Here is a 24,245-nt window from a genome sequence, read left to right as displayed (position 1 = left end):
TTTCCCCCTGGCTTCCGATGGCTTCTGACATAGTGATGTGGAGCAGGTAGATCCCTGAGAAAACGAAGGTGTCTGTCACTGGCAAGGCAAGTAGATGTGTGTAGACCTGTCACAGATTTGATTACAATCTAGTACCCTGAAACAACTTTGGAAAACCTTCAGATTTTTGCTTCCTTAGAATTAAAGGGAATTTTAAATCATGGTACTCTACTGTTTTGTCATGCAGAAGCTATAGCTAAAATCACATTGGAATCCTTTCAAGTTCCCTCCTTCCATTTTTTCCCCTGAGATTGAATCTGTTTTAATTATTACATAATTAGAGAGATGCAGCTACTGGTAACGACACAGTATTGTGATATCTGATCAAAAGATGCTTTTTAATACTAAAGGTTCTAAAATATGAGTCTAGATCATATTAGGCAAGGAGGTAAGCCAAAAGAAAGAACATTGAACTCGATATCACAGGAATTGAATTTGAATCCTGACTTTTACACTTATTGCCTGTGTGACCTTGGGTAAGGTCAGCCTTATCTGGACCTCAGCCTCCCTCATCTGCTATGTGCCAGGCACTGTGCTAAGGGCAGGCGAGACAAAGGCAGGCCAGAAGACAGTCCTTGCTCTTAAGGAGCTTACAGTCTGCTAGGAGACCATATGAAAATAGCTATGTACAAACGAGCTGTGTGCAAAGAGCAAAATCCTTGGCACATTCTGAATTGAATGAAACGCGGAGTTGTTGTAAGCGTCCTTGTGTAAGACTCCCGAGCATTGGTCTTGGTGTCACAGTGTCACCACGGTGATTTCCATGCCTGGTCTTTATTGCTTTCACAGAGCTTGAGAGCTGGAAAGGACCTCCAAATCATCAATTTAACCGCATCCTTTTACAATTGAAGAAACTAAGTTCCATAGAGGTTAAAAGATTTCCCTGAGGTCAGAGGTAGCAGTAAGGGCAGCTTTGGGTTTTAGAGATCCCTTGACTTCTAATCCAGCCTTCTTCCCACTGCACTGATACTGCTGCTTTGCTCCTGACTGTCCTGCCTGTCTTTCTTTCCACCTGGAAGAAGCAGGGATGTAAGAGTCATGAAGGCATCTCTAGGCTAATTCAAATCCCCTTGTGACTTTTTCCCCCAAGTTGGAAGTAACTTTTCACTTATAAATGGCTTCAGTAGGAGTTCCACAGAACAGAAAAATCTTTAACAGCTTTTTAAAAAGTTATTGTGAAATGATGAGGCCACAGAGCTCAGCAAATAGAAACCTAGCCCCCATCAGAAAGGGCCAGATTCTTGTCAGTCCCCTAACACCTGCAGCCTGCAGGACAAGGGCTGGGGCTTAGACTCTGCAGAGCCAGGTGCCTAAGTTCATTAGCTGAGGGAGTCTCCTCATTGGGATTTTTTTTTACAGCAATGAAATCACAGGTTCTGACCAAAAGAAAAACACTTACAAAATTTAAAACCATCAACAACAAATCAAATGCTCAAAATGAGGATTAAAATCTTACTTCAATGCTTGGCCTTCAAGTAGGTAGGTCCAAATGAAAAATAAGCAAGGGGCGGGAAGCTTTTATTCTATGTCCCCTTCCATGTCTGTCTGTCTGTCTGTCTGTCTGTCTGTCTGTCTGTCTCTCTCTCTCTGTCTCTATCTCTATCTCTATCTCTCTCTTTCTCTTCCTCCCCCCTCTTTAGTTCTCCTACCTCTGGCTCTGGCCAGTACTCATTCTCTTTCTCTGGCTAGCTGGGTCTCTGCCACTGTCTCCAAAAATTGAGTCCGTGAACAAACTTTGAGCCCTTTGGTCTCTATGAGCAAATTATATACTTCTGCCCCAGGCTGTGAAGGATAGGCTTCTCTCTCAGTGAGAACTGGCCCCAACACAGCCATGGGATGAGTCAGACTCTTCCCTCACTTACTCCTTTTCTCTTTTGAGCATGGCAGTTGGTTGTGGAGGCAGAGATTTGCAAAGCATAAATCTGGGAGCAGAGATAACATAACGCCTTGCTCCCCATTAAACCTTTCCCTGGACCTCTAGGGACCTTCCCTGTGCAAAAGGCTGGAACTGGGAAATGATCTTGGGGAGCTGTTACCCTTCTCCACAAATTACACCAGCTGTAGATGTACTACCGTTACCACCTCCAGCCCTCTTGAGTTCTTAGTTGACTGTTCCGAATGTTCTTGAGTAAATTTCATTTGAATACGTGTCATGGGTTTCCCCCCACCCCTGTCTTCCTCTCGTGGTCACTGACTTACTGCAGAAGCTCTCACTTGGAGAGACATTTGCTGCCAGGTGCAAGAATTAAAATGGCTTGGGAGAGCTCGATCATATCTCCTTTCATTTTAAGTGAAATCCTGTGAACTCAAAGAAATAGCACAAGTTCAAATTTGTTTGCCTTTAGTGAGGCTAATTTCTCTTTCTCTCTCTCTTCTCCTCTACCCTTACCTCTCCTTCTTCGACAGCTATGAAGTGTGTATGTTTGTAGTTCAGCGAATGTCCCTTTAGATCCTTCCTCATAGCATTTTCCATATCTTCTTACTGTATTCTTCATAGTTATCAATATTTTAACAAGATTAGTGAACACAAGTTTGAACTGATACCATGACAGACCATATCTTTTAGGTGGCTACATATGTTGTGGGCTTATATTTTCAAATGTATCTACAAAGCTATAATAATTTGTATTCTTGTTCAGTGTTTCAAGAGGGATGGTGGGCGAAGTTTCATTGTACTGAAAGAGCTCATTTTTTACTGCCGTGTGTGTCTGTGTCTGTATCTGTGTTTTAGCCGGGGAAGAGGCGAGTGAAAGAATTGGTGGCTTTGGTACAATTCACTTCCTGTCCTATGAAGTAGCAGGACACAGTGCTGAAGTTTGATTTGATGAAATGTTGACATGTTTTTTCTGAAGAGGCATTCAGTTGTTTCAGTCATACTTGACTCTTCATGACCCCACTTGGGATTTTCTTGGCAAAGGTGCGAGAGTGGTTTGGCATTTCCTTGTCCATTTGCCATTTTCTTCTTTATTCTGAAGAGTAGGTAGACCCAGGCAGACTTACCTGAGGCATGAAATCAAAAGGAGGGGTCACAAGCCTCAGTCTTCTACCTGGACTTATCTGCCACTTATTTGAAGGGCATATGAATCTGATCTCCAGCTTGGGACACAGGTGGCTTTACCTGCATAGCCTGAGGGCTGTGGGAACCTCACTTTGACTGGTATTGTTATCTGGGTTGATCATCAGTTTCTTCGGGTTTCTGATAGATTTCTATAAATGAATTCACACTTGGAGGTGAATTCTTTGTTAAAATGACCATGATTTTGCTATGTTTCATTTTGACTTTGCCTCCAAAGTTCCTGGCACATAGTAGGCACCCAGTAAATACTTCTTGAATTAGATTGGCTCAGATTAGTTGATGACTGATCAAAAATTAGAATACAGACAAAACTGAAATTTTGTGGTGTCATATTCATTATATATAATGTTCAGTGGTGCCACAAAAATTTTAAAACCAAAGTTAAAGTTCTCTTTACTTTAAAACATAAATATAAGTGAAGAATGTGGAAAGAGATATCATTGTATCAAAACTTCTCACTTTATAAATAAACTGAGGTCCAGCATGACAAAGTGATTTGCCCATCATCACACTGACCAACAGTAATCTAGAAAAGGGGCAGTTAGGTGGTACAGTGGATAGAGTGCCAGGCCTGGATTCAGGAAGGTGCCTTTTCCCAAATTCATTCTGGCCTCAGACACTTACTGTGTGACCCTGGGCAAGTCACTTAACTCTTTGCCTCAGTTTTCTCATCTGTAAAATGAGCTGGAGAAGGAAATGGAGAACCACTCCAGTATCTTTGCCAAGAAAATCCCAGGAGAGTCGGACATGACTGAAACAGATGAACAACAGTAACAATCTAGAAGAACCTTTCTGCACACAACATGTCCCAGCCACTTTATTTTTGCTCATTTGACCAAGTACTTTCAGTGTACCTACAATTTAGGCTCTTGCCTAAAACAGGATTCCACAAACTTTTGGCCATGAAATACTTTGGAGTTTGAAATGTAGTATAATTGACCATATTAATATTGGTCAGAGGTTATGATGTACTGTGGAGTAGGGAAGGATAGAAGGAAGTGAGGAGAATAAAGTAAGTCTGTTTTCACACCAGAATTTTGGATATGAACCAGAATAGCATTGGGCTTCTGTTGTTTGAGAGCCATGGAAGTCTCTTGTGCTTGGAGAAAGGCTCAATGCTCAATGCTCCCCTTTCCTCCTTCTGTCTTCAGGGCATCTGGCCTCTTACCCTAGATTTCAGTCATGTTCTCTCAGATTCAGCCAAAGCTTTCTCTTTGACCTTTGACTCACCTCATCTATCCTACTCTCTTGTCCCAATCATATTTACAGATTATAGACCATATAGTCACCATTGCTTCATCTTCCAGCCGCTTCCTGTTCTCACTGCTGTGAGCAGAGACTAAAAACTTTGGCCTCCTCTTTTGCTTGGTTTACACTGCCATGTACTATCTCCTCTCCTGTTCTCCCTTCACAGCATCAGAGAATTTCAGAGTCGAAAGAGACCTCAGTGACCATCTTAGTTCAGTTCCTGTGAGTTCCTGAACCATAGCTCAGTGCACTTCTTCCCTTCCTTCCTCCCCTGTCTCTGGACAGTATTATTAGCTTTACAGTTTTCTCATGCGACCATTCTTCACAACCTAGTTTGGAAAACACTACCCTAAAGAGAGAAAGTCTAAATCTTTATCCTGGCATTCAAAGTCCTCTACAGCGTGACCCGGACCTATGTTCGAGTCTTGCCCTTGTTGATTTCCTCATACAGACCTCCTCCATGCAGAATGTTATGGTCATTGTATCTGAAACATGTTATGTGCCTTCCCCAGCTATGTTCCTTTGCTCATAATATGTTGCCCCTGCTTGAAATGCTCTTCCTCAGGTTTGCTGACTCATTATCCTACCTGTTTCTAGTTTTTCTGACTTTTGTAACCTTCTATAGCTATACTACCTCATAATGATCTCTGTCCCTCCTTTGAACTCTGGGAGTCCTTACTATGCTTTATCTGCCACTCAAAATCATTGAGATTCCTTGTTGGAAAAGACTTCAGAAACCGTCCTTCCCATCCCTTAGCCAAGCAGGGAGCTTTTCTCCACAAACCTGGAAATTAGTCATCCAGTGTGGGTTTGAAGTCTTGCAATGAGGGGAATCCCGCTACTTCCCAATAGAGCATATTCTTTTGGAATCACTCTAGTTGTTGTAAGGCAGTTTATCTTTGCATTCAGCCTGAGTTTTCCTCTTTGCAACTTCTACCCCTTGTGATGAGTAGAAGTGGATTCATAGCTCCTTTGGGGCCAGAGATAGTCAGGTTAATCTCTTGTGCAGGTGACTACCCTGTAAAAAGTCATAGACAGTCATCAGTTTCCCTTCATACTTTTCTTCTGCAGGTTAAACATTCTCAAGTTCTCCAGCCAGTCCTCATGGCATGATTTAAGTTGCCTTACCATCAATTTCAGGGTTATTAATATCTTTCGTAAAATGAAACCTCTAGAACCAAACGTAATTCTCCAAATGTGGCCTGGAACCAGGGCAAAATACAGTGACTCTGTCCTCCTTAGTTCTGGACGCTGTGCTTCTCTTGAAGCAGCCTAATATTCTTTTAGCTTTCCTTTATTGCTGCATCACACTGCAGACTCATATTTTGTCTGTGCTCTGCTGAAACTCCCAGATCTTTTCCGCATGAACTGTTATCTACTCATGCTTCCTTCATCTTGTACTTGTGAAGTTGATTTTTTGACCTCTATTGTAAGACTTCACATTTATCTCTATTACATTTCATTTTATCCCATTTCACCCAGTATCCTAGCCTGTCAAGCTATGTTTGGATCCAGACTGTAATCCTTACTGTTAACTGTCATTTGCGAACTTGATTGCTTGCCGTTAAGTACTCTGATAGTAGCAGACCTTTAATAAATGCTTATTGATTGATTGACTTATGCACGTATCTCTGGGATACTCCACTAACTAATACTTCCTTCCAACATGACGTTGAACTATTAACGGCTACACTTTGGATCTGTCCTTTCATTTGCTTCTTCATCTACCTAACTATACTACTGGTTAGCCACATATCTTCTCCTTTTCATAAGAATGTCATGAGAGATTTTGTCAAACTCTCTGGTAAAATCTAAGTAAACTATATCATCTTCATTTTCTTGTGACGAGGAATAATGCTGTCAGAAAAAGAGAAGGAGGTTAGTCTGGCATGACCTGTTCTTAATGAAGCCATGCTTTCATTTGTAGGATGTTTACTAACTATCCTTTAGTAACATATTCTGGAATTTTGTCAGGAAGTACAGGGAACCTCGTTGGATTATAGTTTTCAAATTCCCATTTCTTCCCTATTCTTTTTTGAAAATCAGTTCATTTGCTTTTCTCCATGATGTAGTTCATCTAGACCTAGTGTCTTGAAGTTATCAGGGGCTACAAGATCCTTTCATATTACTACTGGCACACTTCTCTTGGTAATCAGCTCACATTGCTTTAGCTGTTTTCCCCCTCCTTTTCAATCCAAATATTATTCTCCTTGGTGCAGAGCAAATAGAAGCAAAATTATGAATTGAATAGCCCTGTCTTCTGATATCATTGTCTCATCCACCTTGAGCAGTGGTGCTCTCCCTTCTTTGACCTACCTCTTTTCCTCAATTTAGCTTAAAAAAATAAAGTTTTTGTTTTCCTTAACTGTTCTCACCAGCGTCAGCTCATTCTCAATTCTTGTACTTCTGATACTACTCTTACAGAACCATAATGTGATTTTGTATTCATTCTCTGTGCCCTGCCCTTGCCTACATTTTGGGTCTCCAAAAAGAATTTGATGATTTTCCTGTAAATCTGCAGTAGTGTCTAAACCAGAGGTTTTAAACATCTGGCCCACAACATTCCATGGCCTGAACCGGATTAAAATGTAGTTCCTATATGATTTTAATGTGTTGATATATTAATTTTTTAAAAAAGAAAGAAAGAAACATGTATGGTTTTCTAAGTCACTGTGCAGCCTGCAGGGATCCTTACGTGCAGTTTAGTGGCCCACATCTCTGTTTCAGTTGGACATTCTCTCTTGTGTCTCTATCTGCAGAATTTTACTCTTGAGCTTCTTGCCCCTCCTGGACTGGCTTCCAAGTAGAATTTTATGCCCTGAAATCTTACCTGTGATTTTTCTGATCTTTTGAAAACTGCTTAACTGAAATCTATGGTCCATGTCAGACCCTCCCTGGCTTTTCTCTCCTCCTAGTAACAAATTCTAAGATACACTAATCGTGTACCATCAAGATTTACATCATTTTCTCCCTCAGCAAACAGATTCTTCTTGGTTAAAATTCAGTCTGGAATAGAAGTTCCTCTTGTTGGTTCCTTTACCATTTGGTGGATGATATTTTTGTCGTCAATAAATTATTAGTGCTCCGCTTTGGTCAGAAAGAAGAGAGAGGGGAGAGGATCCATGTTCCTCATCACTGTGTTGATATGCCTCTGTCCTGGGAGCTTTCCCCTCCAAGGCTGCCTTTCACCTATTCTGTATGTATCTTCTATTTGTACATTCTGTATCCCCCATTAGAATGGAAGCACTTTGAGGGCAATGACTGCTTTTGCTTTTTTTTGTATCTCCAAAGCATGGCCTAATAAATGCGTCCTGATTAATTGACTGATACTCCTCCTGATCGCTTTGTGACCTCTCTTCAGTCTTCTTTCTTGCATCATTATCCCTATCATGCTCCCTAACAGCAGGTGTACCCCAAAGTTCTCTTGTGGGCCTTCTTGCTATCTAGAATATGAATTCCTTGAAGGGACCGACTTTTTATCTCTAGCACTCAGCATAGTACCTGGCATATGGGGACTCAAATGTATATTGATTAATTGATTAATTAGTGACTTCATCATTCCAGTGCTTGATAGGTTATATCATCAGCTCCACTGGCTTTAAGCATCATCTCCCAGATGTATAGATCCAGTCCTGGATATATATTGAGCTCCAGACAGTTCCATGTCACTAACTTCTTTTGAGATGTACCAACAACTTCTCAAACTCAACATGTCCTAAGCAGAACTTACGGTTTTTCCTCTAAAACTCTTTCCTCTTTTAAACTTCTGTATTTCTCCTTAGGATACCAACCATTCTTCTGGGCTCCAAGTTTGTAACCTTGGTGTTATCCTTGACTCCTCACTTCCCCTTATCTTGCTTTTCCAGTCAGTTGCCAGATTTTGCCATTTCTACCTCTTTAATGTCTCCCACATCCAACCCTTTATCTCAGTTCATGATTGAGGACCTCATCACCTCTAACCGGCGGCCTTCTCCTTGGACTCCCCACTTTGTCTCTCCCCAGTCCAGTCAGTCCTCTCCTCAGCTGCCATTGTATTTAATAACTTCATATTGTTTTGTATTTTTTGAATATATTCATTCTGTGTGTATTTATCTATGTCCTTGAAAGCAGTAATTATTGTATTTTTTGTCTTTGTATCCTCAGCACCTAGTGTAATGCCTCACACTCTTCAGTGAATGGCTTGTTGGCTAGCTCATGTGGCCAAGTGCCCTGCACTGGAACGTTTCCTCAAGGTCTCTATCTGACGTTCTCCTTTCTGCTTGCAGGGTGCAGTGCCCAAAGGAAATGCCACAAAAGAATTCATCGAAAGTTTACAGTTGAAGCCAGGGCAAGTAGTATACAAGTGCCCAAAGTGCTGTAGCATCAAACCTGACAGAGCCCATCACTGCAGGTATGGTCATGTCGCCGGGGAGTTCAGGTCAGATGAGTGAAAACAAATCTGCCGTCACTGATAGGTGGCTGACCTCAACTCTGTGTTATTAATTAAGGATCGGGTGCGGATGAGCTCTGCAAATCTTGTTTTAGAGGCATGTGTGGGTTATGAGTTTGTTTTTCACACCCTCTTCATGGGCACTTGTGGTTAAGAAGCCACAGTTTAGGGAAGTGTGCATTCCTTTTTCTAAATAACAGAAAAATAGCTCTTCCCTACTGTGTCAGGGAAGAGCACCCACTTTGGTTTTCCGATTGTGTAAAGTAGCTGACAAACTTCTTCATAATCCTGGCTGTGAATTGTATTTTTATTATCATAAAGACCATTTACAATGCAATCACCCTGTTTTTAAAAGCGCACACAAGAAACTCAGTGACGTATAGATAGCCAGGTGGGCGTTGTGAATAAAGAGCTGGGCCTGGCATCAGGAAGACCTGAGTTCAAATTAGCTTCCTATCTAACTTCAAATCAGACACTTTCTAGCCTTGTGACCCTGGGCAAGTCACTTAACCTCCGTGTACCTGTTTCTTCAGCTGTAAAATGGGGATAATAATAGCACCTACCCCCAGGGTTGTTTTGAGGATAAAACAAGACAGTATTTGTAAAAAGTTTTAGCATGGTGTCTGACACTTAGTAGGCCCTTAATAAATGCTTGCTCCTTTCCCTTCTCTGTGTGTGTGTGGGGGGGATAGTCATGTTAGGAATGGGGGAGTATTGGATTAACCTGAGCTTACCATATCAGCTGTGCTTTTTGTCAGCCTTGAATGAAGAGAGTGTTAGGATGTTCTTTAGTCCAATTGAACCAAGGTGTCTTGAGTGCTTCTTTGGGCAGGGCATCATTCCTGTGCTGGGGACACAGGACAAAGGCAGGCAATGCAGGCAGCCTGGGGATTTCCCCTTGTTCCCACTACGTTCATGCTACAAGGTAGCTGGAAGGAGAGAGTCCTAATGATTGGGGAAGTAAGGGACTGCTGGGTGTGGGGAGGAATGGGGAACGGTATCTGCACTGAGCCTTTGAGACCAGATTGAGTTCCCAAGAGAGGAAAGTGGGAAGAAATATGTCCTGGCTCCTGGTCGGCACTCGAGAACTTGGTGGGTGAGTGTGGAGGCATCGAGGTGGGAGATTCCACTGCACTTTTCCTTCTCAGAGTTAGCCCAGAAATCAAGCAGCACCCAGGTGCTGTGGCAGGGAAGCCTTTTCCTCCCAACGCCAAGTTTGAATGACAAGCTTTTCTTTAAGCTTGATTAAGAGGTGAAATTTGCCTCTGACAACAGGAGTATAGTGATGAATCACTTCTCATTCTTAAAAATAGAATTTAAAGAAATAGAGGAATATGTGTACACATTAGTGTGTTTAAAATGCAGTTTATTCTGCTCTGGCCAGGCCTGGCTTTCCATCCAATAAGGCTGCTGCATCCTCCTGCCTAATCCCTCCCCCTCATCCTATTGTGTCACGTAGCGTGTTGCGTCCCCTCAGGACAGCTGAACTCCGCTGTTGCGTTCCTCAGGCACCTCATCATGGCATGGGAACAGCTCTGTGTTCTTGAGGGTGCTGCCAACAAGGGATAAGCTGTGGCAGGTCCTGGGAAACTGGAAAGACTCTGAGACCAGGCTGAGCAGCAGGCCTTCCTCTGTGTGTGGCAGCTGAGCTAGGCCCGGGGAGGCTCCCTGCAGAAGGGGGCCTGTGAAGGAACCCTCCACAGTCCTGTGCATTTTGCATCAGGGGAAGATCACCAGCCTCAGTGAAACGTGGGCAGCTATAGATACACAGGACAAGTCTGCTGTTGCCATGGCATGTATAATTAATAAAGAGAATTCTGGGGGAAATCTCCAAAAAGATACCATCACATGCTTCCTTTAGCTAATATATGGGTAGACATTTTAATAAAAGCTCTCATTCTTTCTGCTGGCCTGGATGAGGTCATTGTTAGCTTTGGCCAGTAACAGTCTCCAAGACCATGTTGGAAAATAGAATATTGCATTTCTTGTAGGATCATTTAGTTTTATTTTTCTCTGACAGCATAGGAAAGGTTTACGGATACAAGTGTGTGCTGTTTTTAAAGGCAAGGACTGAAAAGTTAAATTTATAGAATGATAGCACTGGGATAACTAAAGTCCTTCGTTTCTCTCCTGGGCCTAGCATTCTGCCACTGGCAGCTGTTAGCACTTTCCTCCCTGCCCACCTCCATGCCTTCTCACCGTATGAGCTCAGTGAGAGGTTGCTGAGCTCTAGTAAGCAAATCAGCTCAGTCAGAACAAGAGTCACTGATTCAAATGAACCAGAGCGATGGTGCATGTCACTTATTTGTTCTGCAGAGAATGCTCTTTGACAGCCGCTCAATTCTAAATGATATAAACTCTCTTGTTGGCCTACAGTTTGGAGCAGATGAAAGCATGGCCTTTGATTAAAGCCCAAACCACCAGCCTCCTAGACAGAGTCAGTGCCGTGGACCTGACTTAACTTGACAAGAGACCTACTTGATCTCTGTTTATATAAAAAAATTAAATGTCAGCCTCCTTTGTATCCAGTGTGTGCCCCTGTGTCTGTACGTGTCTGTATCTGTGTGAAACCCCGTGGGTTCAATACTCATATCTATGCAGAGGATTTCCAGATCTGTACAAGGTATCTCAGAAATCTTAGTGCAGTTTTTAGTGTTAATAGTAATGTTTTAATGTATTAAAGCTGCTCTTTTGGGACACCCTGTGTATCAAACCCAAATATTGTTCCTGAGTTCCAGTCCCACATCACCAACTGCCTTGTAGACATCTCAAACTGGTTGTCCCAGAGGTATTATGAAACTCTCTGTGTCCAAAACAGAACCCCTTATCTTTCCCCAGAATGTCCCTTTTCTCAGCTTTCCTAACACCGTCAAGGGCCCCCACATCCTACCGGTCATCCAGACTTGTCGTCTTGGTATCTTGGTATCTCTTCACTCGGACTCACCCCAAGTAACCAACCTGTTGTTGCATCCTGGTGACAACTTTACAGCATCTCTATTGTCTGTTCCCTTCTCCCAGTCACCCAGCCTCCACCGTGTCCACCCCCTCCTTACCTCCTTCTGGACTGTTGAAGTAGCCTTCTCATTAGTCTCCCCGCTCAGTTCTCTCTGCTGCAGACCATACTCCACTTGGCTGCAAAAGAAGTGTAGGTGTGACTGTGAGAGAGAGAGAGAGAGAGACACACACACACACACCCCTCAGTAAATTCTAGTAGTTCACACACACACACACACACACACACACACACGTGCGCACGCACCTGCAGTAAATTCTAGTAGTTCCCTTTTCCCTCCAACATCAAATATCAAATCCTTTGTTTACAACTTGTCCGTCTTTGACCTTTCAGGATTCTACATTCCAGCTACACTGACCATTTCCTCAAACACAACACTCGAGTTTCCCATCGCCATGCCTTTGCACAGGCTGCTCCCCATGCCCAGAAGGCCCTTCTCCCTCACCTCTCCCTCTTGGTTTCCCTGACTTTCTTCAAGATTCAGCTCCAGTCTGTCTTTTGCTGCTTCTCCCTTCTCCCCCTCCTCCCTACCCCCACTAGCTGCTAATCCCTTTTTTCTGAGATTACTTTTCCTTCCACTCATACTGTATCCCCAGCACTTAGCTCAATGCCTAACACATTAATGGCTTAATAAATGCTTGTTGATTGACTGATTTGACATACACTTGCCCTGACCTCACAGAATTTCAAGAAAGTTTTAACTGTACTGTGCATCTCAGAAATGTGTTGCCTTTTTTTTTTTTTTAAACTTGGTGAATGTTCTTCCCAGTGCTGTGGTAATATCTACAGTCCTTTTCTTCCAAGGAAATACCTGTGCCCTGAGACCCTCCATAACCGCAATGCTATTTGTCACCCTCACTCAAAGTCCCTTTGGGGGCTGCACCTTTGAAACCTTTCCTACAGGTGTGACCAGTGTGAATCAAGTCCTGCTTGTAGCATAGACGGCAAAGCTCTGGGACAGCTGGGTTGCAGGTGGTGGTGTTCCTATTGCTAATATGAACTGCTCTTGAAAGAGGATGCCAAGGGGCAGCTAGGTGGTGCAGTGGATAGAGCACTGGCCCTGGAATCAGGAGGACCTGAGTTCAAATCCAGCCTCAGACATTTGACACTTACTAGCTCTGTGACCCTAGGCGAGTCACTTAACCCCATTGCCTAGCCAAAAAAAAGAGGATGCCAAGATCAGGGCCTTGAAGGGTTGTTCTTCTCGGGCTGAGAGAGGAAGGAGATGCACCATCATAACTTTACCTTTGTTCAAGAGTATTCCTAACCTGTTGACAGGAAGTCTTTGCTAAGCCCTCTTCTCAGACCTTCTCTTGTTACCTGTTTATTCTGTACACAGATTGTACGTATTTGTTTGCTTGTTGTCTGCCCCGTGAGAGTTTGAGCTTCTTGAAAGCAGGAACTGTCTTTTGCCTCTTTTCATATTCCCAGCACTTAGCACAGTGCCTGGCACATAATAGGCACTTAATTAATGTTTATTGATTGATTGATTGGCCACCTCCTAGACATGTGAAACTGAAGTGTATTTGCAAGAAGAGGCATGATTCTTTAACCTCACCTTCTTTTATTTTTCCTGTTTCCTAATTAAGTACTGTAGTCTTAGGTTATTAAAGACCTATTTCTCTAGTCTTTCCCTTTTCCAAAATCTACATCACTGCTTTTCAGGCTTCATTTTGGTTACTACTTATAAATAGATAAAAGGAGAACAGGGAGTCCTACTGATAAGGAGATACCACACCCCTTGGTATCTAGCGAACCTTCTGGTCTGAGGGCTGAGTGTCAGCAGAACACAAAGAGGTCCTTCCCCCTCCCCCAGAACTGGTGTTTATTTGCACTCCGGTAGAAAGCATTCTCTTTCAGAGGTCTTGCATCAAGTGCATCCTCTAGGTTTCATCAAACATTTGGAGAAATGCTTTGGGTGGGCTCTTCTGAAACAGTCATTTAGAAACCCGAATGAAGAGTGATGTGTCTTCAGAAATACAGCTCCCTGATCCAGCAGGTGACATGTTTAAAAACTCCCAGACTTTGGAAATGGGTGCCCTCCTCTCCTCTGCCATGTAGAATCCCTAGAAGGTGCCACCTCTTCCAGGAGGCCTTCCCTGATCTCCCTCCTTCCCAAAGGTGTTAGTTCTCTCTCCCTCTCAAAATTACTTTGGATTAACTTACTTATGTTCAGGTCATATCCCCTCAGTAGAGTATAGTAGCTTCTTGGTGTCAGGGATTGTTTCCAGTTTGTTGGGTTTTTTTGGTCTTTTGGTCTTTTTCTCCCAGTTACTGAGAATATGGTGCTTAATCAATCTTAGCTTAAATTGAATTCTTTTCGTACTTTCTTTGTTACTGTGTTTTTGTACCACCCTTAGTAGATTATGATGTTTCTGCTGGCCCACTATGTGCTTTTGAGTTGTTTTTCCAGTAGGGATGATAGAGCTGTGTGTTGAGTCATTACTGTCCCCTCTTATAACTCAGTATTACCCATTGTCAAATTAAAGATGTTGGGTCAGTGGCTGCAGAACCATAGGGAATGCAACCCCATGACCCTGTCTTTATTACCAGCCATTGATCAATGATGGAGCTGAGCTTCACAGATTTATTGCTACTGAGCATGGCACCAAAAATGGAAATCAAGACCAATTTAAACACAATCAAAAAATCAACCAAATTTAGTAGCCCCTTGTAGCTATACACCCTCCTTCTTATCAGCTAGCCTGTGTTTGAGCAGTTGTTTGCACCTCAGAAGAAAGAGCCTGATTTCTGTTCATACTGAAGGACCATTCTGTGTCTCTTGGACCAGTTCTGAACTTGCTATCATCACTTTTTTGTTCTTCCTGAAGTATATTTGTTTTTCTTATCTGGCTGTACAGCTTACCTTTATTCTTTTTGAAGTTACACCCTTCCTGTGTTTATACTTTTTCCCTTTTAGAAGATTGGGGCAGAAAAAAAAGGAATGGCTTTTGTGAGTGCTTGTTTGAACTCTTGGGCTACTTGTATCAAGATGCTGGGTCGCTTGGCATTTCTCCATGGCCAACGAAACACCCACTCACAAAGGCTTAGAATAAATAGAGATAGTAGAGCCACTAGAAAGCTTAGAGCAGGGGTGGGGAACCCACAGCCTCGAGGCCACATGTGTCCTTCTAGGTCCTCAGGTGCAGCCTTTTGACTGAGTACAAGTTTTACAGAACAAATCCTTTTATTAAGAGGATTTCTTCTGTGAAGTTTGGATTCAGTTAAAGGGCCACATTTTAGGACCTAGAGGGCCATAAGTGGCCTTGAGGCCATGGGTTCCCCACCCCTGGCTTGGAGCCAAGAGTTCAGTTCTTTGGTTTATCGGCAGTGAATTTTTATGTTGACAAGTAAGAAATTTTTTGGAAAGATCATATTCTGGTTCTGTTCTTGCTGCTCCTGTCCCCTTACCACTTCTGGAGTGGTACCGCACCATATTACCCCTTTTTCCCAAAGCCCCTTCAGTCAAGATGCTTCTCTTGCAGACGGGAGCCTTTGTAATGTTAGCCAAGGGTATTAGACACAAGTATGCAAGAATGGTAGCTAACAATGGCTTTGGCCTATGGTCTTGGAGTGATGAGATTTAGGCCTTCCTAACATATTATCTTTCTCCCATTCGTTTATATTTTCTTAAGTGTTATACATAGGTGGAAAAAAAAATGTTCTTATGTAAACTGATAATACCAAAAGTCTTTTATTTTCTGAAGGGTTACATCATACCTTCTTGCAAGCATACACACTCTTTCTCTTAATCCTGGAATATTGCTGGATTGTCATTGTGGCAGATCACAGGGAATAAGGGATCCTTTAATGTTTTGGTTTTTTTTGTTGTTGTTGTTTTGTTTTTGAGGCAACTAGGTAGCATAGAATATTGGGCTTGGAGGCAGAAAGTCCTGAGTTTAAATCCCGCTACACTAACTTTATGATCTTGTTTAAGTTATTTAACCTCTATCAACCTCAGACTTTTCATCTGTAAAATGGGGTTAATCATAACTCAATCACTCACAGGGTGATTATAAGGAATTTGATAGTATCTGTAAAGTGCTCTGCAAACCTTAAAAGTGCTGTGTAAACGTTAACTATTTTTATTGTTGTTATGTTTCTGGGTGGCTTGGTTTTATCTTCGTTTACATTTAGCCTTTCAGGTAAGCTAATGATATTTTTCAAGGTCAGCTTTATTCACTTTTTCAGTGTCTGTAAGAGATGCATTCGAAAGATGGATCACCACTGTCCCTGGGTTAATAACTGTGTGGGAGAGAATAACCAGAAGTACTTCGTGCTGTTCACCGTAAGTTGGTCCCTCACCCCTCCCTGAGGCAGTGATTCCAGAAAGGGCCAGCGATCTCCTAAATGCTGGAGGGGCCATAATGAGCCACTGATACTGTTCTGAATACTGTCATGGGCATCGTGGCCGTTTACACAGATTGCATACGGAGGGCCTTTATTTCTGTCTCCTTGAAAAGAGACTGTCCCGACCTAACGAGTGACATCATTTAAAGAATTTCGTTTTGGTCATTTGATGGAATTTGAGGTTTTTTAGGACCTTCCCAACCCATTCTTAGAACAGTAGAAAGTGACAGCTAATGGTCACTGATAGCCAGGAGTCATGTGCCAAGATCAGCCCTGCCTGGGATCTAACTCACAAAATCAAAACTGAACAACTGTCACATCAGAAGAAAGAGACTGGGACAACAAGGCTCCCTGGTTAGCACTCGTGGCCAGCTGCCTGCATCTTTATCAAGGCTCACCAGGCAGCGCTACGCCCAAGCCAAACTTGCTGTTCCTCCTCTATATCCTCCCTGACCCAGCCCACTATCCCTAGGATGCTCACATATCTGAAAGTCCTTAGACCTGATTTCTTCAGCTTACACTAGTCCCTGAAGTTGCATTTCTTCCATGTTTTTGTTGCAGATGTATATAGCTCTCATTTCCCTGCATGCCCTCATCATGGTGGGATTTCATTTCCTGTATTGTTTTGAAGAAGACTGGACAGGTGAGTATTCAGCCAGTGTTTCCTTCCCCCAGACAGAGGTTGAAAGCAAACTTTGAAGGTTTGGTCTTGGTTTGGGGTTACTTGATTTCGTTAGCTTCCCTGCAAATCATAGGAGAGAAAGAAAAAAAAACAAACCAATCTTAATAAGGCATAGCAATCTATTCAGCTATTATAGTCCCAATGCAAAGTCAAGTCAGGAGTTGAGATGAAGATTTTTAGAAGGCACTGGGGAAAATACAGCCAAGAAGATCAGTGTACCAGCAGTGAGTTGGTGCTGGACCAAGAAGATCCGTTCAGGGGAGGAAGAGAAATGCTCAGCCATGTAGAGAGAAAAAGCATTTGCTTTTTTAAATAAGGTGAGATAAGCAGTACAAGGCACCTTATTCTCCTCTGGACCAGCTTCACTTGAACTGTCCAGAGAAATCCTAGTGTTCTAATAGGAAGATGAATTTTCCCTAATGAAGAGCACACAACCTTGTTTGTTTGTCAGAAATGGAGAAGAACATTTATTAAAATGGGACATTTAAGAGCAGATACCATGAAACCACCTCAGAAGAGCCTCCAGAACCTCACAGGCTCTGAGAGACAAGCGGTGCCGCCTGCGGAAAGGGCACTTGTGAAGCTGCGCTTGTCGTGCTCAGAATCTTTGTGAAGAAATCCTAGAATGTTAAAAACGCCGACCTTCGTTGTATGTGCAGGAATTAGAAAGCAGTTTTTGGTGATCAGTTATCTCACAGAGGCGTCTCAAGGATACCAGAATTTTTGTATGATTAGAAAGTTGTCGTTTTTGTTGTGTCTTCTCTCTTTATTTCCTCATTCACGTCTTCCGTTCTTCCGTTCTCTGTTTCACGTCTACTTCTGTGTGTTACAACGTCACTCAGGGGAGAGGCATTGTCGTCTCCTGTCACAGACCCCAAGCTTCTGACTGAAGGACGTAGATGGGGAAGGGAGTGGCTCAGAGATTGCCATCCCCCATGCTTATTTCTCCTAGATGGCTGACGCTGCAGGGCCGCACAGGCCAGGGTCCTTGGTCAGTCAGCAAGTACTCCTTAGCTTCAGAGGCTACTATACTAGGAGCTTGGAATTCATATTAAAGAGTGGACTTGATGTCTGCCTTCTTAAGGGGCTTACAAACTAATAAAGAGACAAGAGAAAGTGTAATGAAATCAAATAGTAAGTGTTCAAAGAAGGCCGATAACTATCCCAAGAGGTTCCCCAGAGTTTACGTCTGACTCTGGGATGTGCTGTGATATGTGCCACTTAAACTAATGTTAAAGTTAGTTGGCGGCACACATCAGCTGGGGAGGGAATGGAGACATCCTAAAAATGTCCCAGAGATGGAGGAACTGTACCAGAACCTGCTAGAATTAAGCATCTGTTCTCCCGAGAAGTGAGGGGGGTAGTGTAGGCACAGACTCCCAGGCACGGGAGTGGCCCACAACACGGTGACGTGACTGACAATGGATGCGGTTGCTCCCGGAGGGGACGGTGCCACATCCGAAGAGTCTGGCCTGGACTTTCACTGGGTTTGGGAGAAGAGCGCCACGGGACCCTCTTGGGTCCAGGTGGATAGAGGACTGTGGGAGGAGTCACAGCAGGAGACCGTGGGTCCCTGAAGGTCTGCTGTCTACAGCAGAGCCCTGCTCACCGGGCCAGCCAGCTATCGATGCCAGTGAAAAGGTGTCGTGGCTAATTCTCAGAGCTCTGTTTTCCAGAGTTCTTTTAGTCTCTCTCAAAAGAGAGATTCTTTTGAAGAAGAGCTTTTTGTTCAGAACCATTGGGCCAGATGGCTTCTGAGGTCCTTTTTAACTTGAGACTCTGGCTCGGCGAACTTCATCTCCCTGCACTGTCTCCACAGAGATAGTAGCCAGTAGTAATAACAAAAGCTATTATTTCTGAGAGCCGCGGCTTACAAAGTGCTGTGTGTGCATCGTCTCCTGTGAACCTCCCGGTGCCCCGTGAAGTGGGAGCCGCAGCTGTGGTTGCTGTCTGTCACAGGAGGAAGCTGAGTCCCCACAGAGTCAAGCGACATCATCTGTCGATCCCTTTGTGCAGAGTTAATAGTGTCATTGCAAGAACCAGGTGAGATACGAAGCAAGTCAGTGATGGTGTCTTTACAAAACCTGCCAGATCAGAGCAGTGCCAGCGTGGGAGCCTTTGTGTGTAGTCAGGAGGGAGAATGATACTCGGGAATGCTTCGAGGACTTTTTCTTCAGTGCTTTATTCCCTGCATTCTAGTTGGAATGACTAGGGCTCAGGAATCTTCAAACCCCAACGACTTGATGCTTAGTAGTGTACTCGCTAACCGGCCCTTGGAGGCCTTGTTCAGGTAAGAAGGGAAGGAAGCTTCCTCTCAGAGCCCAGGATCCCGAAGGTGGAGGCCCATGACAATGGGGCAGGCGGCATGATTGTCAATGGCCAGGAAGTCCCCGTCTAGTTGGGAAGAGGAGGGCACATGCGCATGAAAAATTAAAGAATGATGTCAGAGTTAAGTAATGATAAACCTAGCAGTAGAAGAGGTCTCCCAAGGCAGGCAGGGTGCAGTGACTTGCCAGTGAATGGCATAGACAAGGAAGATTTCAAAGCTGGCTAAAAAAGCTCAGAGACTCCAAATGGCGATGCTGCTCCATGCACTGCCTGCCTCTCAGGCTTGTTGAGAGGAAACTCGAAGAGCTCAGGGGTTTGTAAACTTTAATGCAAAAGAGGAGTGTCAAGTACAGGCGCCCCCCCCCCCCCCCCCGTGTTACCAGTGAGGAAACTGGAGCTGAGGGGAGGGGAAGGGACCGGCCCAAGGTCACTCAGCAGGGTCCTCCTGCTCTGTCTCCGGTCCTCAGGGGTCTCTCCTCGAGTACTGACTTCAGAAGGAACAGTCCCTGTGGAAATGAAGGCAAAGGAGCCTGTTTTTGTGGACATGCTCTCTCCCCGTCATCTCTGTCATCTTCCCAAGACACAGCAGCAGTGTCACGCAATTGTCATTCTCTTGTTGTCCTCCTCCCCGTCCCTCTGCTTTTTCCAGTTGAAGGAGACGAGTCTTACGTTATGATTGGGAAAGGGCTGCAGCAGGAATGGTCCCAGGCCAATGTTGAAGGCCTTTTCCACATCTCTGTTTTGCAGAATGCAGCTCGTTCGCCCCGCCCACCACAGTGATTCTCCTCATCCTGCTGTGCTTTGAAGCCCTCCTTTTCCTCATCTTCACATCAGTAATGTTTGGGACCCAGGTACACTCCATCTGCACGGATGAAACGGTGAGTGCCCCCCTGCCCCTACCCACCCTGGCGTGACCAGCATGGTGACTCGGGTGTGCTCTAAGGCCCCGAGGTAAAGAAGGCTGGTGAGATACCAGGTTTTTGTGTTTACATGTATATTGTGCGACTTTACATCTGCATCACTCTTACTGAGTCTATATGAAGGGAATCTTTGGCAGGAATTTCCCCCATCTGAGATCAAGGCTAGTCATTTGTAATGTCATTGGAGCGTTCTTATTACCAGAGGAAAGTGTTCTTTCTTGTACCTCGATAGCTCTGGGTTGCATTTTGATTTCACAGTAAACTCAGGCCCTTAGAGCAGAGGAGAAAACGCAACAGGAGCTACAGTGGAGAGCAGAAGGACTGGTCAGGGATTCTGCACTGGTCACTCATTCTTTGGAGGCAGGGCCATAGACTGACCTTAAGCCAGCAGCCCTAGGGTGGTCTTAGAAGCCTGGGGAAATCAGCCCCAGGGACATCTGCAGGAAGAGAGCCTTGAGCTTCCGCAGGCCTGGCCCCGGGCGTGCCTTGGCAACCTCCTTTTCAATTAGAGTCATTGTGATCCTTGCCATGCTTGCCCTCCGGTGGAGACAGGGTGACTTCTGGATTAGTTTGACCAGCAGGGAAGAATGCCTTCTCCTGCATGCTTCAGCAGCTCTGCTAGACGATCATGCTACGGTCCACGCGTGCCTGTGCCCACGTTCACAGTGTCCCAGAAGTCTTTGTTCAAGATGCTGACTTGTTTTGAGCTTCAGTAGCTTTCAATAGCACTGAGACTTTGGGAACACCCTGTGTATCCTGTGTGCGTGCGTGCGCACACACAAACACACACATACACATTTATTTGAGCACCCACTCTGTGAAGATCACCATTGTGGGCTCCGTTATGACAGTGAGGGCGAGACTACAAGAATTTATAAGACACTATTCCTGCCGTCAGTAAGTTTTCAGTCCTGTGAGAAAGTAGAAAGCTTGTGATGGGTCATGTTAGTCACCCCCACAGCCTTCTGGGAAGGAGGCCGTGAGAAACACTCTTTTTCTGTCTGAAGGAAAAGTTTCTCCTCCTCACTCCTACCAGTATTATTGGTCCCCATTAAGTCTGTATTTTTACCTAGTGCCTCCACATTACAGAGAAGGAAGGTCCTTCCTGTCCAACTTTAACAAAGGCCCCTACTGACCAGTTGTTGGCGATTCCTACCAAGAAATAAATAGTGTTTGAACAAAGGCTCTCACCAGGGTTCCTTTGATTCAAGTCTTGATCACCCAGAACTGCAAGCTGTCGGAGCAGGGGTCCCCTGAGGTGAAGAAGTTACAGGTGATTGGGCCAGGACCCTTCCCTGTTGACCCTAGCCACTGTGACTTCTAGAAGGGGCAGAAGAGTCCAGTTGGCTCCTGTAAAGTAAGGTGGGGCCTGCTGGCTCCCCTTCCTTCCTAGAAGCAACAGTGGACAGAGAGCAAGGGCTGGGCACACGCCCAGGGCCTCCTTTCCTCTTGGGGACCCCAAAGACATTCCCTGGTACTGGTACTGATTGACCATGGTAATGTAACTATGTGGTTTATCTCAGGTTGCGAGAAAAGGAATACCTTTGTCCTCCAGAGATCTGATAACAGCTCTCGACCCTGATTTCATTTTACTCTGTGTAAAGAATACTAAAGTTGTTTCCATTGTAACGGGGGCTGATTGGTCTGATTGTTGGAAAGGGTCTGTGCTATTGCTTTTAACATTTACTAATTTAGTATCTTCCTTTTCCTGTTGATGACTTCCCTCTACCCTCATTTAAAGTTCTCTTAACCTTTTCCCAGTTATTTGTGTATCTCTTGCTCCTCATGCCACTCATATTTTCACTCTCTGTGAGCACTCCTGGGGAAGCTAACCACACTGGAAATACTCTCTAACCTTTTTTTTTTGTCTGCAAACTGGTCATGGTTTCTTCAAACAAATCTACCATGAAATTGGTCCCAAATTAATTATCATTATATCTTTCATGATGTCAGGTCCTTCCTAGCTCCTACACTAGGCCCAACTTAAGAACAAGCCATAGTTCCAGACACAAAAACTCCTTGTGTTCTAAAGAATCAGACATTGAAGGTGATTGTTAGATGTCTGCTAGTTTTGTTGTTTTTTTCTCCTCTTTTTAAAAAAAGAATGCTTACAAATGTGTATTTCCTCCACCCCCTAAAAAAAAGTTCCATATAACTTTATAATATTTTTCTTTTGGGGCACCTAGGTGGTGCAGTGGATAGAGCACCGGCCCTGGAGTCAGGAGGACCTGAGTTCAAATCTGGCCTCAGACACTTGACACTTACTAGCTGTGTGACCCTGGGCAAGTCACTTTACCCCATTGCTTAAAAAAAAAAATAATATTTTTCTTTTATATTTTTTCCAATTTAAAAGAAGAAAAAGGAAAGTATTTTCTAGATTACTTTTTTAAAACCCTACAAAGTTTTATTTCATTTGCCACAAGGCAATGGACATTTCCCTCCCCCAAAACAAAACCATGGTGATGAAAGTGCTTGACTGAAAGTGTGATTGTTCTTGTTTTCAGGGAATAGAACAATTGAAAAAGGAAGAGAGAAGATGGGCTAAAAAAACAAAATGGATGAACATGAAAGCAGTGTTTGGCCACCCGTTCTCTATAGCGTGGCTTAACCCATTTGCTACACCCGACCAGGGGAAAGCAGACCCGTACCAGTATGTGGTCTGAAGGATCCTTGACCAGCACATCCAGTACACACAAAGCCACATGACAGCACTACCGCTCAATAAATTTTACATGAATGTTTAAACCGAAAAAGCAAAACAAAAACTTTTTTTAACATCAAGTAAAATGGCAAGCATTGCAGAGAAAAAAAAGCCCCCTTCTTCTGAGGAGCTCTGTTTTCTCAGGCTATCCAGGCAGTTTTTGGTGGTTGGAGCTCTTCCTCCTCCTCCTTCCTCCTCTTCTTTTTTTCCAAACCCCTTTAAATTAACTGTCCTGGCCTTTGGTTTGTTCTCTGCTTTCTGTTTGGCATAACTAACATGGAAGGGGCGCTGTTTCCTGGTGGTCGTGGCCGCCTCTCCTAACTGTGCGAGTTGTGACTTTGGTGGGACTGGCCTGTGGTGGTCCCAGCAGTGAGAACAGAGCGCCTTCTGCCTCCCAGTGCCTCTGGGGGCCAGCGTGGGGAGGAGGAACATCCTGGGGATAGCAGTGGGGCTCCTGGGAATTCCCCGAAGATGGACACTCAGTCACCGAGCTGGGAAAGGTTGAGGATCAGGGAATGGAGCCGATCAGAAGGGCCCCTTGGGGCACTGGCTTCCTGGGATGGTGGGAGTAGCTTTAAAACAAGGCCCGGGGGCCTCTGTTCCTTGCTCCTAATAAAGGAAAAGCGGTTCAGTCTAGCTGCCTTGTTGGGAGGGAGGGAGGGAGGGAGGGAGGGATGGGGTAAGTGGGAGTAAAGACTGTTTCCACCAAATCAAGAAATTGTGCCCTCTGTTAGTCAGTAGAATGACTTGGATGGGCAATTTTTCCTCAGTGCAAAATGCCTTAGACTAAAAGAAGAATGAGAGAGCAGCTCAAGCCATTGTTTCCTCAGTGAGATACCAGTTAAACAGTGTTGGTGATGGGGGATGTGGAGGAGGTGGCAGAGACCTTGGTATCAGAATGCTGGCCCCTGCTATAGGCGGGCATAGACACACCCTCTCTAGAATGATTCATTTTCAGGGATTAACATTTACAAACCCCTCAAAGCAAAGTCACCCTCTGATATCTACACACAGTAATAAATACACATACACACGTCAGTTGGAAGCAGTGAGGTTTTATGTGCTAGGGATTCAGAATGCTACTGTCATAGATGATGCAGGGAGAGTGGGTGCAGACTGGCCTGTGATTTCACAGATCCAGCAGAAGGAAGGGCACACAGAACAAAAAGGTGATCTCAACCTCTGTGACCAAGGTGATTGGGGTTTTATGTTGGAGCAGGAATCCATGAATGTATTTGGAGGGAGGTGGGAAGACATTTTGAGTGCTGGATGTCTGGGTTCTTATCGGTTGATTTTTTTTTAAAAAAATATCCTTTTTTTAGCTTTCATTTTGAGAGTATGAATGAAATGTATTAAACATCGGTCCAAATCTGGGTGTGAGAAAGTCAATAATCTGTGCCACTTTTCAGAAAGTAATGTGAATGTGCCACATCTTTTTGATTCTGTTCAATGCTTCCAT

General features: G+C 44.1%; 1 protein-coding gene across 4 annotated transcripts in view; it reads left to right on the top strand.

Annotated features, from left to right (window-relative positions):
- ZDHHC3 (zinc finger DHHC-type containing 3) overlaps positions 1 to 24,245 on the top strand; it is a 67,168-nt gene that overhangs the window by 31,117 nt on the left and 11,806 nt on the right. For 3 of the 4 annotated variants that reach the window (XM_027871903.1, XM_027871904.1, XM_027871905.1), the window contains exons 3-6: positions 8,629 to 8,753; positions 15,997 to 16,093; positions 16,717 to 16,798; positions 19,913 to 20,043. In XM_027871903.1, coding sequence (XP_027727704.1) covers positions 8,629 to 8,753; positions 15,997 to 16,093; positions 16,717 to 16,798; positions 19,913 to 20,043 — 435 coding nt within the window. Of the gene's footprint in view, positions 1 to 8,628; positions 8,754 to 15,996; positions 16,094 to 16,716; positions 16,799 to 19,912; positions 20,044 to 22,589; positions 23,431 to 24,245 lie in introns of those variants that run through there. The other variant, XM_027871906.1, reaches the window with a different exon arrangement.

The sequence above is a fragment of the Vombatus ursinus genome, unplaced genomic scaffold, assembly GCF_900497805.2.
Source record: "Vombatus ursinus unplaced genomic scaffold, bare-nosed wombat genome assembly UNPS02014799.1, whole genome shotgun sequence".
Lineage (NCBI taxonomy): Eukaryota > Metazoa > Chordata > Mammalia > Diprotodontia > Vombatidae > Vombatus > Vombatus ursinus.
This window is presented reverse-complemented; position numbering and strand designations above follow the sequence as displayed.